Genomic DNA, 25,052 nt, shown 5'->3' with positions numbered 1-25,052 from the left:
GAAAAATTAATGTAATTTTTATACGCTACAGTCCCATTGCTCACATTCACAATATTTTAAAATATATTGTGTGTATAATTTTCCTATTTTTGTCCGAAGTGTAAGGTAAGATGATAATATCAGAGAAATAAGGTACACTACACATGACAACTACATTGTGTAAAATTTTCAGATGCAAAAAAATTTGTTGCGCTTTAAATTGCTATTTTATTTGCTGCTTTTAACTTTCATAAGTTTTTGCAGTATAAGTGAACTAACTTTCTGTGCATGAAAAAATACATTTGCTGATTAGTAGTTAAAACAATCTTCTAAATGCTCTGGGTTTCACTAAAATATTTTTTGAACTAAAAATTAACAGGGTTAAGTGTACAATTTTTAGATTTTTTTTTCACTTTGTATTTCCTGATATCAGAAATTTTCTTGCAATTGTGTTTTCCAGTGAGTTTTCAAAAAAATTATAAATGAAATACTGCTCTTAATCATTTAATAATAATTTGACCAGTTGCAAGATCTTTTAATTTATTTTCCTAATTACAAAAATTCCAATCAAATAAGCTTTACATTATCGGAGGGTGTCCTGCGGTATTTCCGGTTAAATTCGCTGCAATTGTCGGACGAGGATATCAACATTCCTTACCAGATGCAATCGCCATCCCATCATATCCCAGACATGCTCGATAGGAGAGAGATTTGGCAGACCACGGAAGAGTTTGACAAGCTCGCAGACAGTTCATAGCAACACGTGCCGTATGTTATATGACATTGTCCTGCTGAAAACCAGCCGAGGGTACTGCAAAAGGATTGGCAGCAAAACAGGTCTTAGGATGTCGTCGACGTACCACTATGCAGTAAGTGTACCCCTAATTACGAGTAAAGTGGTCCAGTTATCACAGGAAATGCCACCCCAGACCATAATGCGTTGTTGAGAGACAGTGTGGCGTGCAAAAGTGAAACCAGGATCCCTCTCTGCCCTGGGTGTCTCCAAACACGTCTTCGATACAGTTTGAAACGGGATTCATCGCTAAAGACTGTATATCCCTGTCGGTATCATTCCATCCTGATCGAGCCATGCACCACTGTAATCTGGCTCGGCAGTGTGTAAGCATCAGTGGCAGGTAGCTTAACGGTCGACGCGAGCGTAGATTTCGTTGACCCAACCGTCTGTAAATGGTCATGATGGACACTGGTGTTTGTGTTGAACGTCCGATGGTTCGTAAAGATGAAGAAAGCGCTGTGACAGCTGCTCGGACAATCACTCTGTCATCACGATCTGTTGTGACCTTGGGTCGACCGCTACCACCCTGACGCTGAACTCTGCCATTTTCCACCCTTCCTTGTCATCATCTTCGAATCGCCGCATCGCTTCGACTCAAAAGACGAGCGGTTCTATGATTTGACCAACCGGCCTCTTTCAATCCAATGATACGACCTCTTTTAAACTCTGACAATTGCTCGTAATGAGCAAGAACTGCTCTTTATATACATCTGCTGGATGCGCAGTTTCGATGCGCTGGAGATCAAACTATTCATTCATTGAACACCAAATTTTAATCATTTGTATATCTGGTCAAAACACTTATGCATACAAAATTTCAAAGCAATCGAATGATTGCTTCTTGGTGCGTCGATTTTTTTTATTATAGAGTGTTTATTTCAGTTCTGGCTCAACAATAGGTTAAAATACATATTAATCATTTGGGAGATATAACCGTACAATGTTTTAATTAATTTACAAAAACTTCTACGATTCGATCCATCGCCATTCTAAACCATTCTTGGATCAACTTAATTACACACAAAAAATTTGATCAAAATTGGTCCAGCCGTTTAAAGAAAACCTTATGACTTCGAACACACGCACAGAAGAAATATATGTATAGCCGTTAGGGCATAGGCAAGCCGTTTTCTTTCGGTACCGATTTCTCTTCTGTTTGTGAACCGATTTCCATCATTCTTTTTTTGTTTAGTAGCTATTGCCGAGTTTTAGTGTCATCAATAAAAAATTTTTAATCGGACGCTAATTGACGGAGATATTAATTAAAAATCCATTTTCGTCCTAAATTGCTCTTTCTACGCGAATGGATGGTCCAATTTTTTTCGAATTCGATATGGTTGGAAAGGTTTTTAAAAAATACTCCTAACGAAGAAATTGTCAAGGCGCCCAAGGTCCAATAACCTAAATCCACTAGAAAAGAAGTTATAAGCGTTTTTTAGTTAGTGAAACTCATAATTTTTAATTTATACTCTTTTTCATTGTTGGAAGCATGAAACATAAAGTTTTAATTGATTTTTTAAACCGTTCTTTCTACACGAAAACTGCATTTTAGTGCTTCCAGCTTGGTATGGTTGGAAAGCTCGTGAAAAATACTTTGAAACACGTTTAACCTGATTTTACCGTTCGAAAACGCGAAACCGCTAAATTGACTAGAAAAAGCGCTAGAAGCAATTATAAGTGAAAATTCATTTTTATATGCTTTTTGACGCGACATAGTTAGCATGAAGAAATTGCCATAGACTAATAATAAGAATTACTAATAACAAGAGAGACTCTTATTATAAGAGATTAATAATAAGAGAGACTCTTTTTATTATTAACACGCTTTTATTAGCTTCACCTGTGTGTATGTATGTATGTATGTATGTATCTTGTAACGGAATCTTGCAGCTCAAATTTCGCCCACTTCCTGTGATCGGATTCTTTTGAAATTTGGCACGCGACCTCAGACCCGATGACAATGCAATATTCTATAATCAAATTAATTAACTCTTTTAGTTGTTAGTTTCCTCCAATTTTAATCAATATTTTGGCATAAATCCAACAATGTGAAAAAGGAAAAATTTTAAAAAATACATTAAAAAATACTCGTAAAAATTATTTAAAAATATCTACAAAAACCTTTAATTTTTCTGCATCAGACAAAATTTGTTCCAATGTTCCAAGGTAATTAGAACATGAAATATAATTGTTTTTAACTAATTTCATGCCAAAATTTAGGTGAGCCTTCAATTGGAAATTCATTGCTGATCAGACCATTGTTGAACAAAACTTTTATTCAAATGCATCTCAAATTTTCAAAGTAATATAAATATGATTTCCGCAAACATACATCGATGACTCACAGCAGCTTCCCATCGGGGTGCCTTTGTCTTAACTTTAAGATATTACCTCACACTCGTTTTATAAATAATTTCATCGCCTGATAATTCTCCAACATAAGACTAAAAAACAGAAAAATAAAATAATAGTTTAAAAAACTAAAAAACACGCTTTCGTAGCAAAATGAACTAAAAAGTGAAAAATAATCTTTGGATGATAGTAGTTGACCAATCACTTAATTTTAATGTAATACAAAAAAGCGTGGGGGGCTTCTTATCAGTTGTCTTGAATTTCTTCCATTTGTTGTCCATGCAAAAATGTAAATCGACAGCACCCCACGGTTTTTTGTATTACATTAAAATTAAGTGATTGGTCAACTACTATCATCCAAAGATTATTTTTCACTTTTTAGTTCATTTTGCTACGAAAGCGTGTTTTTTAGTTTTTTAAACTATTATTTTATTCTATGAAAATTGCTGGATAAGATTATGTGTTGCCATTTCTCGCTTGAGCGTGAAGAAATAAAATTCTTGCATTTGTTTTTATGATTAAGGCTTTTTGGGTAACTGCGGGCATTTAACATATTTTCATTTTGATTATGTTTTCGCGATTTTAATGTTTAAATAAATCATTTTCGGTAAAATCACCTTCATAAAAAAAAAAATTTGAAAAAAAAAAAACACACACACACACACACATACACACCTTTATAATACCTGCATTTGCTATCACCACAAACAGATCTCAAGTTGATAAAATTGGCGTATTATTAAGGCGTCCAGTGCTTTCGCATTATACTGTTGGAAATTTTGTATTTCAAACGGTAAAGGTCATGCCTACTTTCACAAAGAATATTGTTTGTACAGAAATTATACATATTAAAGGAGTTTTGCGGTATAATTTCATTTAGGAAGACTCCCATAATTGGGAAATTGGCGAACTTTATATATTGCTGTGAAATTTTTGGCACCAATGCCAGTGCATTTGTAAAAAATGAGTAGAGAAATGTCTGTTTGCAGGGACCTGACTACGAATGAAGTCCCTCTTTAAGGTGAGGTTCATTAAATTGTAACCGTTCGTGACAAGGGGGAGGAAATAAATGACAAGAGGGACATACAATGGGGAAAGTGTGACATCAAGCCTTTGTTTATAAGAACGTTTATGAAAAACAGTATGACATGTGGCAAAGGGAACAGGGGATATGGTTAAGTGTGAAACTTTGTGACAAAGGGGAGAGGGATGAAAAATGTTGAAAAGTGCATTAGTCAGTTATCCCCTAAACCGTAAACAAATTACAAAGACGATTTATTTTATTTATTTTTAATGAAATTGCACTATTATTGCGACGTCCAGTGTTTTTGCATGGACAATTTTTAATGTAGCAAGTAGGATTGCAGCGCGAGAAATGTTTTTTTCTTTGCATGTGTAAACAAAGAGTATGGAAATATATATTTGCATACGGTTACCAAAAAACGGACTGCCCACGAATGAAGTCCCGCTTTAAGGTGGGATTTCCTTCAGTTTGTGACAAGGGAGAGGAAAGAAGTGTGACATCAGATATGCACCGCCCTTAACCATAAACAAATCACAAAAACGACCACTTTTTAAGATTGTACTATTATTGCGACGTCTAGTGTTTTTGAATGGACAGTTATATGCAGGGCTGTGGAGTCGGAGTCGAAGAGTCGGAGTCGGACTGATTTTGGCGTAAAGGAGTTGGAGTCGGAGTCGGTAGAAAATATGCCGACTCCGACTCCGGTCTACTTTTTTTTCTTTAATTTTCGCTGACTCTCCTGGCATTTTTTGAAAAACTGACTACCATTTGTTTCGATTACATGTATAAAAGCCTACTAATAAGAAAACAACTGTCATTAATAACTAGCTGGCTTGATTGTTCATCGAATTTTCTGTAATAGCCACCTACGCTGTTCCCTAGTTTGCTTGTTTTTCAACATTCTTGAAATAATAGCAACTGTGAGCACGGTTTTCTTACCTAACATTTTATATTTTTTTAATCACTTTAAAACAACAATAATAAAAATTTTAAAATCACTTTAAAACAACAATAATAACATTTTTTTTACTTCGACCTCAGTTATAAAATTGTAAAAGGAATGTACCCTTGAGCAAGTTGGAGCCCGTAGTTCGAGAGGTATCTTACGGTGTTCTGTAATTCAACTTAGTGTTGGCGTGCAAAGGCGCAAATCTAAAAGACATGATAAAATATATCTGTCTTTTCAATTTAAGGACAACATCTACAAGCTTGATTCTCAACAAAAGTATGAAATAGAACAAATATCTTGGTTACAATACTCAAATAATTGCAGTTAATCTTAAAATCTTCATTTCAAGATTAATTCTAAAGCAGCCAGTAAAATTAAAATTAAAAATTGAGGGAATAATTATAGGAAAAAGAAAAGCTATTTGTACAAAGCTGTATATTGCCGCATTTTCTGTAAAATTTTCTCCAAGCGTACATGTACCCCATATTTTCCCTCAATACAAGTATAGTGCCTTATTTTCGTTGAAATTTTATAGATGAAATATAATTTCAAATTTATTGGGGATTTTTTTTTTCAGAATTAAAGTATGTGTATTGTTTTTATAAACTCTGAAATATACTTGAGGTGTCACCCACCAGATGGATCTCGGCCGGAGCGGACCGCCCTCGCTCTAGAAAGGTTTTTTGACTTAGCAAAAAAAGCGTTTTTGAAAATCACACGATTTGATCAACATCTATTCGTTAAACATTAATGGGGAGCAAGTTAAACCTTATCAATTTTTTTAACAATAGGATGATTATGTGATTTCAATTTTAAAATCGTAATTATTGGAACAATTTGATTTTCAAATTCAATTTCTGACGTTGTATGCTTCTTAATTTTACAAAAAAAATACAGCGCTTAAATTTCATAAGAAACAAATTAATATTTCAATCTCTGTATAGAGGTTTTCCTCCCTTCTCATGAGGGGGATAGGGGTTGAATTGAAAAATAAATAAATAAAAAAGCCGGAGTCGGAGTCGGAGTTGGAGTCGGGTGTTTCGAAACCCCGGAGTCGGAGTCGGGGTCGGAGTCGGCTATTTTCCTTCCGACTCCGCAGCCCTGGTTATATGTTGCCTCGAGTAGAGTTCGTTCTTTGATACTTGGAAATTCGTATTTCTAATGACGAAGAAGCAACTTACTCAATAACAGCAGACGTTGCATAAGTAATATTGTTCACACAGAAGTTTTACGTATAAACTGAGTTTTGATGCTTCATTTCATACGGGAAGATTTCGAAAGTTTGGTAATTGGCAAGTTTTATCCATTGGCGTCAAATTTTTTGTTTCCAATGCCAGCGCGAAAAATGTTTTTTCTTTGCATAGATAAACAAAGAGTGGAGAAATATCTATTTGCATAGGGTTAACACAAAGCAACATGGTATCCAAAATAACATTATTCAAGCCAAGAATTTGACGACCACACTAATATCTCAATGGGGTTGTTTTCTTCAGTCAAAAGTACTACTTTTAGTTTCTGAAATTGATAGAATAAGCAAAAAATAATAATAAAATAACGAGGCGCTAGAAAAAAACTTTTTTTCCCCCCGACAAAGGGGACTTGCTTGAGAGTTAAAAGTTGATTGATTTAAAAAGGATTTTTGTTCGGTAGGCTAAGTTATTTCACGAAAGAAAAACTCAAAATTCCAAATACATGAACTTTTCTCATCATATTTCATAAGAATGGAACTCTTAACTGTAAGAGGAAAGTCTGCATTGACCATCCGTCCCGCGATTTGTAATGCCATATTCCACATTTTTAGAAGTTATTAAATCAGTTATACAGTAAAACCTGCAAAGTTGACCACCTGTCTATGTTGACCGCTTTTGTCAGGAACGGAATTAGTCCTATTTTATATAATGAAGGAAAACCTCTGTAACTTGGCCACCTCTCTATCTTGACCACCTCTCTATATTGAACACTAATGTACACCAAATTTGGTTTGGAGCATTGTAAAAAAACCTTTGTAAGTTGACCACTTGGTTTATTTTTTAAAACTTAATTTAGCAAATTATTTTATTTTATCATTTTTTTTATAGCTTTCCAAGAATATTTTTGATGTTAGATCAGTATTTTACCAAATAAATAAAACAACAGCATAACTAAACCTCCTTGTGAGTTTAACCACATGTGAAAACTGCTAAGAACCCTTTTATTCTCCAAACTTGTTTTTCTTTTGTTGTTCTACAGTAGAGAACCAATTATCCGGGAAGTTCGGGACCATCGCTATCCCGGATATCTGAATTTCCCGGTTTTCTGGATTGCTAAAAAGCGCTATTGGCCGATTGTTTGTAAAATTTAAATTACTATATAATAAATAATTAAGCATATTAAAATAAGAAGAAAACAGTTCAGAAATGCTTATGAATATCGAAATATAAAAAACTATTATTGTGAGAATAATTTAAACACTAAAAAACTTAAGTTATTCATAATACATGAGACCCTCACATTCTGTTTGGAAAAGAAAACTAGTATGTTGTGGCCATCACGAAACTTTCTTCTATATTTTTCTTTTTTTTTTTTCTGATCCCTCCCCATGCTTGACGAGGAAGCAATATTCCCAACAAAAACAAAATTACACATGCAAAAACTTGACGACCATCCCAATGTCTGAATTATTGCAAAAGCAAAGCAAAGAGCAAAAATTGAAAGTTATTTTAAAAGCCTTGCTTGAAATAATTACAAATATTTTATGTGTTAACAAACATAAGATGGCAACAGTTAAAAATTTTAAATCATTGAGATAATATTTCCGGTCATTTCCATACAATTAAAATCACGAGAAATACGCAGACGACAATCTATTACGATTTATCTTTCTTATTGTTGCATTAATAAAAATATTTTTATTCGCAAAAAAAAAAAAAAAAATCAACACCTCTTGGAGCGATGGCGTCAAAATGAACCAAAGCCTGTTTACATATGGATTCACATATATTCCAAATTTCAACCAGAACGTAGCATTACTTCTTGAGATAGGGCACTCACAATGGAAAAAAAGAACGGGCGATTGCGCTACCCCCTTTTTAGCTGTTGACACCAAAATAAAATCAGCTCTTATACCCACTAAGGGCTACTTGCCGATAAATTTTTCTTTCATTCCGTTCATTATTTCTTGAGATACAGCAGTCATAATTGACGACAAAAAACGTTCTATAGCTCAACCCCCGTTTGAGTTATTGACACCAAAATTGAATCAGCACCTTTTCCTGTTAATACCAACATATGGACCAAATTTTGTTGATTCCGCCAGTTACTTCCTGAGGAATAGCAAGCACGCGTAACTCGAAAAACGTCCCATTGCTCCACCCCCCTTGGAGGAATTCGCGCCAAAAACTAATGGGCACAAGTTCACATAGTGGCACATACGTGTACTAAATTTCGTTCGATTTCATGCGGTAGTTTTTGTTGTAGAGCGGCCACAAAAAACTGGTCACACACAGACGTGACACACATACACACACACATACACACACACATACAGACAGACAGACATTTTCCAAAAATGGTCGAAATGGACTCAGCACACCTCAAAACGTTCGAATCCGTCAAAATTCGAAATTCGAAAATTTGCACGAATCCAATACTTTCTTCTATATATTAGATATAGAAGAAAGTAAAAAAATCCACCACTTTTCGATGTTTTAAAACGAAAGAAAATGAAGGGAAGGGCAAAAAATAAGTTTTTGAACCTAAATCTGCAAATTTCTACTATGTGTATAAAAAAAATTCGCTTTCTATGGGACAATATTCATTTCCTTAGCTATCAATTAGAATAAAACACGAAAATTTCAAACTTACGAATGTACTTTTTAGTTCAAGAAAATATTTCGGAAATTTTGACCCGCATAAAGGATAACCATTTTAAGTTAGTGTTTGCAAACATTTTCTCGAGTTATGCGTAAGTAATATGTTGTTTATTAAGAAATCGTTCATATTCTTTTTGGTATTTCAAAAAAAGAAAAAAAAAGCTTAATTTTTCAAAAATTGCCAAAATTGCTTATTTTAAAAAAATAACGGGAAAGTAGGGAAAAAGTTGCCGGTTTTCTGGTTTCCCGGTTTATTGGTTCCCGGATAAAAGGTTCTGCACTGTATTTGAGATAGCCTTTTGTACTCTCTGTTCAATGAAAACATGTGTCAGTAGAAAAGTACAAAGTATTTTTTTCCAGTTGCATTATTTTGTGGCAACACTGGAATTATGCTAAAGAGTAAAGTCACTTGCATTGCAGTATTTCTGGTGCAAGGTATTGAGAGATAGGACATTTTCATTTTCAACTGCCTTTTTGAACTATGAGAGTCCAGCTTGTTGCTCTTTGTATTATAGTTTTACATAAAATGGCTTTAAAAAGAAAATTAGTTGAACTTGAGATTGATAAAAAGTATGAAAATTAATTGAAAAGGGCAAAATCCAGAGGAAATTAGCTGACACATATGAAATTTCCAAAACTAGTGTCTAATAAGGGCCCCAAACTTCAATAAGGAGTTATTTTGTTGAAAAGTAGATCATCATGGTTATAAATGTATATGAGAAAAAAAATGAAGCGAAATTTTTTATATTTTTGATTAGTTATAAATATAAGGAAATATTAATATCAAATAAGTAACTTTTCATAAACAATAAGATTTTTTTTTGATTAATTTACTGAAATTTTAAATTAGCATGACACATTATACGTCATTCTGGGAAAATAATCTCTAAAAATATTTGAATAACATTTTAAATTATTGTTTCAAAGTAATCTTAAACAATGAAAGTGAGTTGAACAGAAAGAGTAAGTGTCAATTAGTCAAAAAATGAATACATGGTGCAAGAAATGACATGGTGCATGAAAAAAAAATCATTACCCCCTTTATAAGTTGACCACCTGTCTAAGTTGACCACCAAAGTACTGCACCGCAAGTGGTCAACTTACACAGGTTTCACTGTATTACATAAAAGCCATTAGTGTAGCCAAATTTTACAAAAGGAAAAAAATCAGCTTCAGGGGTCATGTCCTCTAACCCCTACACTTCTTTTGACCACCGCAATTTTTTGGTGCACCAGCCTTAATCAACTCATTTTCTTTCAAGCCACACAAAAGCCAACTATTTCAAGTGAGCCGCAGCATAAAAATTGTGAAAATTACTATGCTTTTAACACAATTTGCTCTTCAGTAATGTCGCTTAATTCGTGTGCGTGTCTTTTAACGAAGATTCTAGATGGAGGTAGATGTAAAATGAGATTCTAACAAAGCTAAATTTAATAGACAGAGATTGGTAGTGACATTAGTTATTCACAAATAATACCTGCTTCATAAGTTCTTGTTTTAAGAATGGTTGCAAAAGTGCTCCCAAACGTGCAAATCCGCCGCGCCGCCGCTGCCCTCTGCCCGGGGAAGTGCAGCCTGCAACAGGAGGGTATATATATAGTGTAGCGGCGAGGAAGACTGTTTTCGCTGCACTGTTACTGTGCCTGCAGAGAAACGACTTTTACAGAATTCCTTTTAGCATTTAATTTAGTTTCTTATTTTTCCTGTATTGGACAGCTGTCTGGCTTCTGGAATCTTTTTTTTTTTTTTTTAATTCATTCTTCATTTTTTTTTTTTTTTTTTTAAATAATGTCATGTTATCTGCCTGAGATCTTGCATCTCGCTTAGGTACGATTTGCTTATTTTGACGCATCTCGAACTTTTGTAGGTACTTCATAGCAGCGTTCTAATCCTTTATGACCCGTACACCGGCGAGGCTTCCACCCCCCCCCTCAGAAAAAAAATAATAATTCGGCATCAAAGACTTGTTTCATAAATTCATTGCAAAATTTTGTTACGATTAATTTGCAATAATATTTAAATGCAAATATAGGTAACTGCAATTATTACACATAAGTAAATAAACTTTTGAGAATAATCGCAGAAGTAATCCCAAAATCAACATTCTTATTATTACTAACATTTCTTTTTTTTTGGGGGGGGGGGAAATCCCGAATTGCTTACTATCAACAGATTATACTCAACAGACCAAATTTGATGTTGCTCTTTTTTTTTCAGATTACTATGAAGAACAGAAAAAGTTTAGCTCGTTGTTTTAGTATTTATTTAGAGATCAAATTTTCGTCACCATGGTTACAAATAGTTTACGTTTATTCAACGCTTAACTTAAGCATAAAACTTAACTCTGCGAAATCCACTCTCCATCACCGGTCTCCGCGAGCGGGACCACTCCTGGGCGGTGGCGTCTATGCCCTATATATATATACACACACACACACCACGCCTGCACTGCACACACACATGCCTACACTTATACACGCCTTCACACACCACTGCATACACACATATACACACATACACATTCGTGGTTGCTAAAAACATAATTTGAATTCAAGATGTCAAAAATTCAAATTTTATATAAAAAAAACTTTCATTTTGCTCATCTTTCGCTTTAAATAAATTCTCAAATCAGTTTTTACTCTCAATGAATCACTTCTCGCCTATATATCTGTAATAAACTTACATACAAATATTTGAAACAAACAAACGAATTAAAAGAAACAATGAATGAAACGGTAATCATTTATTCTTCTTTGGAGTGGACGGGAGAGAATCTTTATCGAGACTGTACTTGTGCTCAGGAAATCCAGCCAGTATAAGTGAGTCACCACCTCAGAGTTGCAAGTATCGATTCAGTAAATGACGGACTGGAATACCCATTGTAATACTCCGTATGGCCTCTTCGACGGTCACACGTTCTTGCTAGTAATTTACTTCTATAAAAAATACTATAGTTTAATATTTTATTTAGTGAAGATACTTAACAAAAGAAAAAAAATCAATAAAAGCTGCGGTTGGGAATTTCCATTAATAGTGAGTTAAAATATCTGCGTTGAGGGTTTTATGAAGGAAAAAGCTGTGCAGTGGTATTTAGTTTTCGCTTGTGTTGTTGGAATGGACCGCAAACAAAGAACTAAAGAACAAATACAAATGTACACTCGCATAGTAAATTAAGTATTTATCACAAGTGCAAATAGTTACGCATCAAATTTCTTCAAGTTACTTCAAATAATATAGCAGGGCAATTCCACGGGGAACGACTGACATTTTTAGAGAAAAACAGTAAGCATTTTGTAGCGTTCAACTCAAAATATACTTTGTGAAAACGATCTTTTCTCCTGGATTATTGTATTTTTTAAGCTTTTTTTAATGTTTAATTGAATTTTCGAAATACATTTTGTTTGATTTTTAAAAAAATGTTAAATACTTAGTAACTTACTGACATTTTAAAAAGTAGCATGTCAGTCAGTTACTATGCTTTTAATATTTTTTTTTTAAAGTCAACCAAAATGTGCTTCAAGAATTCAACTCTACCATTAAATTTACCTTAAAAATACAATAATCAAGGAGAAAAGATCTTTTGTTCATTGTAGTTTTTGCATTGAATATTGCAAAATACTCTGTTTTGCTTTATAAAATGTCAGTGGAATTGCCCAGCAGTGTATGATCATTTTCATTTCAATTTAAATATCACATTAAATTTTAAAATTAGACTATAGATAATTATTAGCATTTTAAACTCTTTTAAAAATATCTGGAAATCTTTTGCTTCACTTTCTTCAACATAATCTTATCGTTATAAGGATATACCAACAAAAATTGTAAGATTTTAGAAACCAGGAAAAGATTTTAGGCGCCAGACAATTTTTTTCTCACAGTTTATAGGAAAATTCAATGTAACATGGATTCTGAAATATTGTATTCTGAAAAAACTAGCCACCAGGTGGGGAAGGGGGGAGGAAGCGGAATTAGCCAGACTCTGGTCGTAAGCGTATCTTACATTTGGTTCAAAATTTTTAATTTTTCTAAATTCATTGGTTCTTAAAATGCCATCCGCATTGAAAATGTCGCCTAAAACTGAAGCAGTTGAGCCAGACCTTTTTTTACATGAGGGCGCACCTCATATTAAAGAGCATACCGTGGGTCAGAACACATAAAATTTAAATGCATTTGATTTTATTTCTAGGTAACATGGAAAAGGAAGGAAAATTAAAAACCAAAAATTGTTACAAAATCATTACTACATGCTTATATCAATAGAAGTTTCCATCCAGTTGTTTAGAAACTAATTTCCGACTTCATCAAATGTTTAGCAATCATTCTCAATGTCGACTGAAGGCGATCGGTTGTTTTGAAGGATCCCAGAACATAGTTTTCGATTCGTAACATTGAACATAATAACGGGCCGTATGGATCAGCTTCCACCCGCGGGCCGTAGGTTGCGCACCAATGGTAAATAAGGCTGTAAGGAGACAAAAATAATATTTTTGTCTCCTTACAAGCTTTATTTTCAATCATCATGTTGCTGAAATTATTTGCATGATTAAGTGAGTTTTCGAATAGATTTCTTGATGAAACATAAGAGCAATTGCATTTTAATAGATTTATTATTTGTTGCATAAAACTCTGAACAAAGTGCCCAAAAATGTCAGATTCTTGTTTCATTATGCGACGTACGTGTGCACCTCCGTGAGAGATAAATAAATACCTTTGTGCTAAAAAGTAAAATAATAACAACGTCAAAAAGTACAAATTGCGGATTACTGCAGTAATCTGCAATTTGTGCTTTTTGACCTTGTTATTTCTTATTTAACCTCCTCGTGGTTTGCGGCAAAAAGATCTACAACCTTTTGCTTAAACCTCCCTAAACAAGCATATTTCATAGTAAAAAAGAGTAACAGCCTAATCACAGCTGCATTTCTGACTGCATTTTTATAGCAGGAAAACCAAGAAAAGACCATTACAAATTCCATACCAAAAAACATTTGAAATTATTCTTTCTGAGCCAACCTTTTTTAATTAGATCTACGTCTTATCTTTTTAGAAATAATATTAGGACTATAGTGTTTGACAGGCGATTTACTGCATGTCTCGCATTTTCATTAAAAAAAAAAAAAAAAAAAACTGTGCTAAATTGATTTTAAAATACTAATCCCTTAGAAGTTTCGTCGTTATCTCAAGTGCATTTTAACGTTATATTATATTTCTAAAAATACAAAGTGTTCACATCTTTTTTATGCTGCCACAGAAAAGATTATTAAATCAGCATCTTTAAATAGAGGTTCGACTCTACAATAATCATTCTATTTTGTAACAAAAGTGACAAAATATCATGCATCAAAAATAGCTAGACTGCTCTAAATAGAATAATCAACTGAGAAATGAAATCACAAATGAGGGAATCGAGCTATAAAGTGTGGTATTTTTATTTCATACCCACCCTCTTCCTTGTTGTACTTGTCACTATGACGACAGGATAATAACAATTCAAAAAATATCATTTACGAGCACAACCAAAGTATCGCCGCGAACACTAATACCAAGTCGGTGATTTAAAAAAAAAAAAGCAAAAGAAAACTCTCATTATTTCAAAAACATGTTTGAAAGATTTCGAAATCCTTCTTAAATTGTCTATTTTGAAGCGAAGTAACAGATAAAACTATCTTTAAATGGAAAAATAACGAGGAACAGTTTCTTATTTTATAAATAGATAAAGAAGGATAGAATACTCTTAAAATCGGACTTAGTTACTTATTAGATACACCGATGAGTATAGTATTAACTATTTTCAAATAGTTATTTTTAATTTAATATAAATAATGTGATAAGGATAGTTATCATCTTGCTCGTAAAAGGGAAGAACAGGTTTTTTATTTATTTTTTATTTTTAAATGACAAACTAATTTCTATCTGTTAAAATTGAAACCAATTGTTAAAACCTAAGAATATACATCATTTTTTAATGTGAATCATGGTGAAAATTTCTGTTCTAAATGTCATGATTAATGAGCAAGTTAAAAATATGTTGAATACGTAATTTTTTTTTTATGTTATCAAATTTTGATCTGCCTTAAGAAGACCTATATTGTTCAAATCAGCGAATATCTGTCCGCCTGTCCTGACATATCTTCCGGATTATTTGTCAGTTCGAGGTGTGAACAGGTTGTTATAATTTAAATTCAAGTAGTCAAGTTTCATGATAACTATTAATTCACAAATGCATTCAAGTTAATTCTTTATTAGTTGACACGACATTTATCGTAGCTTCATGCACTACTACAACTTATCTATATAACTGGCAAATTTCAGAAAATTCAATGAATGATCAAGATTCGCATTAGGTGCGGTTACAGTATATAAACTAGTTCACGTGTGCAGATCTAATTTACATAAATAATTCTAACACACTGGGCCCGGCTGAACAGAATGTTCAGAACACCAAGAACCCAATAACTTTCATATTAGAGCTTCAAGATGCTCAAAAATCAAATTCAAATATTATTTTTAAACAATTTCAATTGTCTTTTTTTTTCAAAGAATTACTTACCAAACTTCTCAGAAATATCTCAAAATACCTTCAAAAAATAACTTTAAATGAAGAAATTTTTACATTTAAAATTTTTCAAATTTTATCAGAATTTATCAAACAATTCAAATTAACGAAATTGAAAAAAGTTCAAAATTTAGTTTAAACAACAATATTAGTAAACCTTTTTTTTATAGCATAAACTTGTTAGTAAGAATATCAAATATTAGTATACTTTTAACTTGATACAACAATTAAAAACAAATGTTCACAATAATTTACAATTTTAAATACATGTAACAACTCATTCACATTCTAACTTAACCAGCAACTGAACTGGCCTTTTTAATATGCCTCTTTCCGTTTTAATTTCGCAACTGCGAATTAATCCATCTCTTCCAGTAAAAGTCTTAACAACCTTTCCTAATCTCCACATGTTACGCGGTAAAAGTTCTTCTCTTATTACAACAATATCATTCACGTTTAGTTCTGTTTTAGTTTTGTGGTTTTTCGCATCGTTTACCGATTTTAATTGCAACAAATAGTCTTTGTAGAACAACTTCCAAAATCTATTTAAAAGTCTTTCACGATATTGATACATTTTACACATAATTTTCCTATTACTAGTAGGCACAAAGTCTGTATATTTCACTGGAGGCAAATTTAATGGTTTATTTCCTAAAAGAAAATGAGCAGGTGATAATACCTGGTATTCATGTTGATCATCCTCAATGTACGTCAGAGGTCTGTGGTTTATCACCGATTCTATTTCAATCAAAACAGTTTCCAACTCGTCGGCATGCAGTGAGGAGCGACCAAGTGTTTTTCTTAGCATAGTCTTGACTAATCGTACAAGTCTCTCATAGAAGCCACCCTACCATGCTCCTTTTTCTACGATGTATCTCCACTGTATACTTTTTCGGCATAAAAGTTCTTTACGTCAGGATTTTTTACACACATCTTTTTAAGTTCTGCATCAGCTGCCTTGAATGTTCTTGCATTTTATCAGAATAGATCAAACAGAGCAATCAAAACAGTTTTTCATGCAGTGACCAAAGCAAGTCTTCTAATCGTACAAGAGAAGCTTGCTACGATGAAAGCATAAAAGTTCTTTACGTCAGGATGACTTAATAGTAAGTTCTGCATAGCTGCCTTGAAATTATCAGAATAGATAACAGAGCATAATGACACGAATCTACGGAAAGCTTGCAAGAAAGATTCCGTAGTCAAGTTTTTAGTTAATTCCAGATGAATACCTCTAGTCACCGGTAATCAGAAGAATATAATACTTTGTATCTTCGTTTTTAACAAACAGAGGTCCAGCATAGTCCACGCCGATTACATCGAACGGATTTGATTTTTCGATTCTGGCAGATGGCAAAGGGGCTATGTCTTGCTGCATTGGTCTGGAATTAAACCGCTGGCAGATGATACATTTTCTTATAATACGTTTCACATTCTGCCGTCCTCTAACTATCCAATATTTTTCCCGAAGGTACCCAAGAGTACCTGCAATTCCCGAATGGAAAACTTTTTCATGTGCATCTCGCACCAAGATTTCAGTAAAATGAGTTTTTGATGGAATAATACTTGGATTTTTTTCGTAAAAACTCAAAGTCGATTTTTGTAGTCGACCTCCTACTAACAATATCCCGTCTTCACTGAGGAATGGATTCAATTCACGAATTTTAGAATTTCTACTAATTTGATGTTCTTGTTTTAAACAAGTAATTTCGTCACTAAAATGCTCATGTTGAATTTCCTTTATCAAACTTAACTCTGCAGCGAAAAGTTCTTCAGCTCTTAAGGGACCTTTTTTCTTGTCAGCTTTACACCTTACATTATAAATAAATCTTTGTATCCATGCGGTCACCCTAACAGCTCGACTTAGTTTACTATACTTTTCAAGATTCAGAAGACTGTCAGAATTCACCGCAACAGAAGGTAGAACTGTATTTTCAGCAACACATTTCTTCTTTTCTAGCTCCACATCAGAAAGCCCAGATGTCAATGGCATTTTCTTGGGCCAATTGTTTTTTGATTCGGACAACCAATCTGGTCCAGATTTCCATAATTTTGATGACAATAAATGTTCAGCAGAACACCCACGTGACAATATATCACTCGGATTGTCGGATCCACTGCAATGTCCCCATGCATTAAATTTTGTCAAAGATTGTATTTCGGATACTCTATTCTTGACAAATAATTTCCATCGCTCAGGGGCCACTTCGAATCCAATGTATTACGATCTGACTATCAGTCCAGGATTTCACAAAGGGAGGGGTTTCAAAGATCTTTTAAAAATCATTTCTCGCAGTGGCATGAAAACACCTCTTGTACCAAATAATTCATTCCTGTTTTATGGTTATAATCAAGCAATGGAGTACTTTAGGGGCCAGAGCCATTGATTTTAAAGCGCATTACTATTCCTAGGAAGAGATAACAAGTATAGTATTATATACATGTAGGGATGTTTGTGACCCCTCCCCTATTTCCCCAAATTCCGACTGCGCTAGTGGATAGAATGTTGTTTTACAGCTTCTTCAGAAACAAGCCTTTTTATCTGTTAACTACACTGCATATTGCAAAAGGTATTAAAAATTTCGCACAAATATTTTTTTTTACATGCTGTATACCAAAAAATATTCCCATTGGATATTTTGTATTGTCAGTCTATTCAGTGGTTCTTTTGCAACTGGTTTTCTAAAATATAATTTCAGTTGGTGAAGAGTGGGCACTCGTAAATTGCTGAAAAAAAAAATCAAAGAAAATGACTTAAAAAAAGAGCACTGACATAAACATTAACACTATAACTAAGTTAAATATCATTTTCTTCATATTGCTTTTATCATTATTCTCCCCCAATGGGAGGGGTTTAACCCCTAAAACCCTCCCCTTGGACACGGCCCTGTATCAGTCCACAAGTAAATGTTTTCTTCTTGAATGGAAAACAAATCTTTTAGATACTTTGCGAGTTTTGATGTCGTTAATGCAGCTAACAATTCTAGTCTTGGTAGTGTGAGTTTTTGTTTAATCGGCGCAATTTTAGATTTTACCATAACAAATGCTACAGTACAGTCCTCAACCGATCTTAAATAAGCTACTGAACCGTAAGCTTTTATTGATGCATCACCAAATATATGCAATTCTTTATTCTTATTACGATTTAGTTCGCAAGGAAAATATTCGCGGCAAATTTCGAATTTCTTTAGAGTTTCTATTTCATCGCACCACTCGGACCACATTTGTTTACATTCAATTGGAACTTCATCGTCAAGTTCTAAACCCAACTGCCAAAGATTTTGCATTATTAATTTCGCTCTCAATACAAAAGGTGAAATAAACCCTACCGGATCAAAAATAGTAGCGGTTACATTTAATATGTTTCTTTTTGTGATTATTCTACATTTATTTAGTGTTTCAGACAACTTATCTATATTTAAAAACAATACATCTTTACTATTACACCAGTTAAGTCCTAGTACCTTTAAAGTATCATTGTGCTCTTTTTGTACCTCAACAATTCCATTGTTATCCCAGATTTTTTCAAGCTCTTCTGAATTTGTACTAAAATGACGCAAATTCATTCCCGCTTCTTTAAGTACGTTATAAGCTTCAGTGCTTAACTTGCAGGCATGTTCTACGGAATCTGAACCGTAAAAAATGTCATCTACATAAATAAAATTATTTAACATCTTAAAAATCTCTGGATTTTCCACTGACAATTTCTTTATGTGATGTTTTATAGTACATGCGAGAATAAAACTGCTACAAGCAACTCCAAACGGAGCACGAGTCATACGATAATGTTTTATATTTAATTCATTGTCAAAATACAAAAATCGCAATGCGTCCCTATCAGTTTCTACAATCCCAATTTGATGAAAGGCTTTTTCGATATCTGCCGAAAATGCATATTTAAACTGCCTGAAACACAATATCAAATCTAAAATTGAAGGGTTTAAATTTGGGCCAGGTATCAAACATTGGTTTAAAGATACCTCAACATTAACTTTTGATGACGCATCATACACTATACGGACTTTAGTTTCTGACGCATTTTTTCTTACGACCGGAGAATGCGGCATGTAGTACATTGTATTACCATCGTGACTTTCAACGCCACATTCTTCAATTATTTTGTTCCTTAACTGATCATTTATGATACTATCATAATTTTCCCTAAGCCACTCATCATTAATTAATTTGTTAGATAAATGCATAAGACGCAGTTTAGCATTTTCAAAGTTACTAGCCAAATGTTCATGATTTGACTTCCATAACAAACCAGCTTCATATCTCCCATTTTTGAAATTCAATTCACTTTCAAACTTTTTTATGACCAATTCATCGTTTTATCATCTTTTTCCTCCAAACCCATATGATCTAAAGCCCAAAATTTTCTCAAACTATCATTAATTGAGCTATGATCCTCGCTATCACATTGCGTAGCACCAATTGTAAACATAGAAGCACTAGATTGATTTTCCCCGAATGCTCCAACTAACGACCACCCAAACAATGAAGAAACTGCAAATAACCTTTTACTAATTCGTTTCTTTTGCCCTGTTTGTACTTCCCAACACGAATCAGAACCCAGCAATAATTCTATTTCAGAGGACTCGCCATTATCGGCTAATTGTAAATTTTCCGTTTTCAACATTTCTAAAATACTTCTCGAGGGTACTTTTATAAGCGCTCCAGAAATTGTATCTGTTACAAGGGCTTCAATTGTTATACAACTATTAGGTTCATGCATACTTTTTAGTTTAACTTCGACAACATCATATTCTTTCAATTTACCCTTAATGTATCCAAAAGAATATATGTACAGTTTTTCCCTTCTTATACATTTTAATTTTAATTCCTTTGCTAATTCTGATTTAATGAACGTTTTTTGTGATCCTGAATCAAGCAAAATGCGCGTGATTCGACTTAACAAGCTATTTTTATCTGAAACATGAACAGTACAAGTTTGCAGATATATACCTTTATCAGAAGTTTCAGAAATTGTTTTTGAATTCAGCGACAAAGATGCAATCGCATTTTCTTTATCTTCAGAATCTGAAACAATTTTCCTACAGAACAATTTATTGTGATTTACACTGTTACAAACTTTGCAAGGTGGAATTTTTACCCTACATTTAAACGAAACGTACCCTTTTCTAAAACATTTATAACAACGCTCTTGATTCTTTAGAATCATCCTTTTTTGTTCATTTGTTTTCTCACATTTTCTAACATCATGAGTATTTTCATTACAATAATAGCAGTATGAATTAGTCATTGTGGTTAGCGCCGAAGTTGTGGGGACACTTCTAGAGTAATTATTTTTATTCTGCGCAAACTCACTATTTGATTTCCTTTTCTTTGAATTTATAATTACATTCGAGGCTTCCAAACTTTCTACCTCTAATCTAATGAAATCCAAAAGCTCCGTGACGTTATACTGTTTTTTCGAATTACGTTTTCTATTAAATTCTAAATTCATATCATCAGGCAACAATTTTAAAATAATTGGTCCTAATAGACTCCCATACGATTCTGAAACAATCCCCAATGAGTTCAGACTTCTTATGTTTATTTCACGAGAATCGTAAAGTGTTCTTAAAGCTTTTACATTAGACGAATACTTTACAGGATCCAAATTAAGAAGATTATTCATGTGGGAAGAAATAACTAAATCTACGCGTCCAAACCTTTCTTTAATCAAACCTATACAAGCGTCATAATTCTCATCTGAAAGTGAGAACCCAGATACTGCATTTAACGCAGCTCCTCCTAATAACGATTTCAAATAAGTAAATTTTTCAATCTTTGATAATTCAGAATTATTCCCTATAGCATTTTCAAACGAATTAAAAAATTCCAAAAAATGACTTGGATTTCCGTAATATTTAGAAATTGAAATCTTAGGCAAACGAATGTTATTTTTTACCTCATTTTTGCATGAAACAATGTGGTCACCAGTGGATTGATTTTGATTTTGTACAGCATTTGAAATAGAATCTAATTTCTTTTTAGTTCTAAATTGACATAAACTAATTTTTTCCTCATACTCTAACACGGAACTATATTCCTTTTCTATTTCAGCTTCCTCCCCGACAAAACAATTAAATATCTGCTCATTAAGAATTTTTAACTCTGATTCTTTAGCATTAAGCAAAAATAAATTTTCCTCAATTGCATTTCTATCAAAAGTTTCACTTTGCAGACCCGATTCTATACAATTTACAAGTTTAGTTACTGCAATCCGAATTGTTTTTCTAGCAGCTTTAAATTTATTAAGTTCAGCAGCTGTCTTTACTATATTACCTTCTACTGACATTTTTAATCGCTTACCTTTATGAAAAACTCGCACACACCAGTACTATCCAGACGATAGAAAATTCTGTAGGTGTAATTTTATCGAAACGGACGAAAACTGCCATGATGTACAAATCTATTCATTCCGTTGTCAAATTCAACTTAATGCGATATTTCAATCTTCATTCGATACTTCAAGACAGCGTTTTTCAACAATACGCCTGCTTCCAAATTACAACTTCTACTGTTCTGAACTTCATTTATTCCATTCGCATTCGTGCCCCACGTTGGGCGCCAAAGTTGTTATAATTTAAATTCAAGTAGTCAAGTTTCATGATAACTATTAATTCACAAATGCATTCAAGTTAATTCTTTATTAGTTGACACGACATTTATCGTAGCTTCATGCACTACTACAACTTATCTATATAACTGGCAAATTTCAGAAAATTCAATGAATGATCAAGATTCGCATTAGGTGCGGTTACAGTATATAAACTAGTTCACGTGTGCAGATCTAATTTACATAAATAATTCTAACACAGGTGTCAGTGAATTCGGCATATTCCGGGTAGATCAGGGGTTATTCGGCTCCTGTTCTGTATCAAATGAACTGTTGTCTTGAGGGTCTCGTCCAATAGGTAAACCCCGTTGTGGTAGGAACTGAGGTATGTGTTGTGTAGGGCCTCTATAGATCACTGGGTGACCACTGCAGATGTAAGTGGTATCCAAACCACTAGTACATTATGGAAGGAATTGTTATGCTGATCAGTAATAACTATGCCATAGTCCATGTTCTTTGGTACGTAAGTCTTAGGCTTTACGATTATGCTACTGGGCGGCTACTCCGGTCTTTCAGGCATCACTTTTCAATTTCTACAACATATATGCTCTAAGGAAAAGGCATTTTGTGAAGATGAACGTTGTACCATTGTTCATCTTTCTCCTATTTCATTGCCTTAGAAATAATGCAACATAAAAAAGGGGGGGGGGGGACAGATTTGGATTACCAACACAAATATTCCAACCTTTAAAGAATTCTCCCCTAATTAACTGGGTTTCCGAGCAGGGCTTAATTTGTATGGGAACTAATAGAAGCTCAAATCCTGCACTTTTAAATTGTATGCGAATTTTTGCATGCAAGGTGGAATAGAGACTATAATAGTTCTGAATACAGATGGGCAATGTCGTTTTTCTTAGTAATCCGTTTATCACAGGAACGTTTGTTTCTTCTACCCATACATTGAACTCGTTCATTTGAACGACTTTGTCTATTTAAAAAAGTTGTAGGTTAATTCTCTGCGAGAATTACTCGCTCACGTTGAAAATGTTTCATTGCATCAATAATATTCGTTTAAGAAAAGTCACCAAAAAAATACATAACAATAAGAAAATATGCGCAATAAATAATGCGGAAATAAAATATGCGGATGAATAATGCGGTTCGATTGCTCCACCCTCCTTTGAAGGAAGTGGTTCCAAAAACTTATGTGCCCCAATTTACATGGAGGCACATGTGTACCAAGTTTCGTTCGATTTCATGCAGTAATGTTTGCTCTAGAGCGGCCATGAAAACCGGTCACACACATTTTCCAAAAATCGTCAAATTGGACTCAGTACTCCCCAAAACTTGCAAAACCGTCAAAATTTGAAAAATTATCAAGGATATAATACTTTCTTCTTTATATTAGGTAATAGAAGAAAGTTAAAAAAAAGGAAGAGAAAGAGAGAGAGAGAGAGAGAGCTGTGAAATAAATATCATCGTTCAAAAGAACTGCTTTTCATTTTTTCGGAAACCGTACTGCACAGTTCTTGTCGACCCGTTCGTTCGTGGACGACACCCTCCCTAGCTCTTAAAACTAGAGATTTCCTACACTTCCGCTTTTTCTTTCAGAAATTAGACCCTGTTTCTTAGTTGAAAATCATGTACACTTTTTACTTCCGATATTTTCTGAAATAAAAGAGGGTGGGGACAATAAGGATAAATTGCCAAAAACGAGGTTTAACTGCAGATTTCGTTTTTTCTTTCTTTCGACTTTTAGAGCGAACAAGAAAACCAAAATATCACGGATCTATGCATTGTTTTTATAACAGATACTGGTATAAGACTCCCAAAAAATTATTGTAATGATCTGCGATTTTTAATCTTCTATATCAAAAATATTTTCATATGTTAACTTTCAGGGAGGGGGTACAGACACTTTCTTTTTATCTATCAATGTAATCTTTCAACAACTCAGTATAATCCGATTACGTTAATTTCCTCTCACTCCTATTTTTTCTTTCAATTTTTAAAAAGGTCTGAAGTCAATGTTTTATGGACGATATTAACTCGTGAAAATTATTGGAACGCTGCCAATGGACATAACTCTCAAAGTTCAGTACCCTGTAAGTACATAAAATCTTTCAAGACTTCCAAGAGCGGAAAAAATAATAAGGCAGTTTAATTAAAATGTGTATTTTTTCTTTCATCTAAAACGGGTACTGTTAAAAGACAAACATTTTACATCTGAGGATTTCAGTTTGAGTTTGCTCAAAGTCAACAACAGATTAACAATAATCTCCAAGATCATTGCCCTGTTTTTGAGAATTTTAGATTCGGAATTTTTAAACTTCTGAAGTGTTTTTTAATCCGATTATAAATGAATTAAAATTTAGAATATGATGTTATCAAACTTAATTCACTAATAATTATCTTACCTAACTTTTTTAATCAAAAGTAATTGAAAATTAATGCAATTTTTTTAAACTAGCAAAGGAATTTGTTTGAATTGAAAAAATAACTCTACTCCTACTTTAAAATAGTACCCTTTTTTTAAACCTCCATCCACGAAGTGAAGACATTTTTGTGATTTTCACTAAAATTTCGGTTTAAATTTCCATTTTACTAATTCCCGAATGAATGTCCAGTACTTTTTTCGGCATGCATGCCGTTCATATGTACCTGTATCTTTAAACGTATGGACAGCTGAAATATCCATTTTGACCATCCCTGAGTTGATTGTCATGAGTTTTTGCTTTACAATTAGATGTATGTGAGCATGTATATGCGTAAACTTAACTCTCATAACTTAAAAATGGGATACCGTAGAAAGGTTGAAAGTTCGTATATAGGGGATACCTGGGTTAGTTGTTACAATTTCTTTCAATATTTTTTTTTACAATAAAGTATTTTAAGTATTTACATGTGTGAAACTTTGAAATGCATCTAGATTGTTTAACATTCATACCATATTTTTTTTAAAAAGGATTATAAGCCGCTAATC

At 33.4% G+C, this 25,052-nt stretch overlaps 2 protein-coding genes across 2 annotated transcripts; both read right to left on the bottom strand.

The window, feature by feature from the left end:
* Positions 1 to 16,735: 16,735 nt before the first annotated feature.
* On the bottom strand, positions 16,736 to 19,703 carry LOC129218752 (uncharacterized). Its single transcript, XM_054853079.1, has 3 exons — positions 18,448 to 19,703; positions 17,068 to 17,618; positions 16,736 to 16,986 (listed from the first exon to the last, which is right to left on the bottom strand). Exons 1-3 carry the CDS (start codon positions 19,701 to 19,703, stop codon positions 16,736 to 16,738), a joined length of 2,058 nt encoding a protein of 685 aa, XP_054709054.1.
* A 113-nt stretch (positions 19,704 to 19,816) lies between these two features.
* On the bottom strand, positions 19,817 to 24,767 carry LOC129218741 (uncharacterized). Its single transcript, XM_054853068.1, has 3 exons — positions 24,731 to 24,767; positions 20,640 to 21,318; positions 19,817 to 20,558 (listed from the first exon to the last, which is right to left on the bottom strand). Exons 1-3 carry the CDS (start codon positions 24,765 to 24,767, stop codon positions 19,817 to 19,819), a joined length of 1,458 nt encoding a protein of 485 aa, XP_054709043.1.
* Between the last annotated feature and the right edge of the window lie 285 nt (positions 24,768 to 25,052).

This window comes from Uloborus diversus, chromosome 1 (assembly GCF_026930045.1).
Source record: "Uloborus diversus isolate 005 chromosome 1, Udiv.v.3.1, whole genome shotgun sequence".
Lineage (NCBI taxonomy): Eukaryota > Metazoa > Arthropoda > Arachnida > Araneae > Uloboridae > Uloborus > Uloborus diversus.
The sequence above is the reverse complement of the archived record's forward strand: the minus strand, read 5'-3'. Positions and strand labels throughout refer to the sequence as shown.

What these genes read in the sequence shown, in the direction of transcription:
- LOC129218752 (XM_054853079.1), bottom strand. Translation starts at nt 19,703, where the DNA reads ATGCATTTATCTAACAAATTAATTAATGATGAGTGGCTTAGGGAAAAT. An exon ending in ACGACATCAAAACTCGCAAA is followed by an intron (nt 17,619 to 18,447) that starts GTATCTAAAAGA and finishes GGGACATTGCAG; the next exon opens with TGGATCCGACAATCCGAGTG. An exon ending in TTTTTACGAAAAAAATCCAA is followed by an intron (nt 16,987 to 17,067) that starts GTATTATTCCAT and finishes CGGGAATTGCAG; the next exon opens with GTACTCTTGGGTACCTTCGG.
- LOC129218741 (XM_054853068.1), bottom strand. Translation starts at nt 24,767, where the DNA reads ATGGATATTTCAGCTGTCCATACGTTTAAAGATACAG. An exon ending in CCATACGTTTAAAGATACAG is followed by an intron (nt 21,319 to 24,730) that starts GTACATATGAAC and finishes AAAATGCTATAG; the next exon opens with GGAATAATTCTGAATTATCA. An exon ending in TATAAATGTTTTAGAAAAGG is followed by an intron (nt 20,559 to 20,639) that starts GTACGTTTCGTT and finishes ATTGTTCTGTAG; the next exon opens with GAAAATTGTTTCAGATTCTG.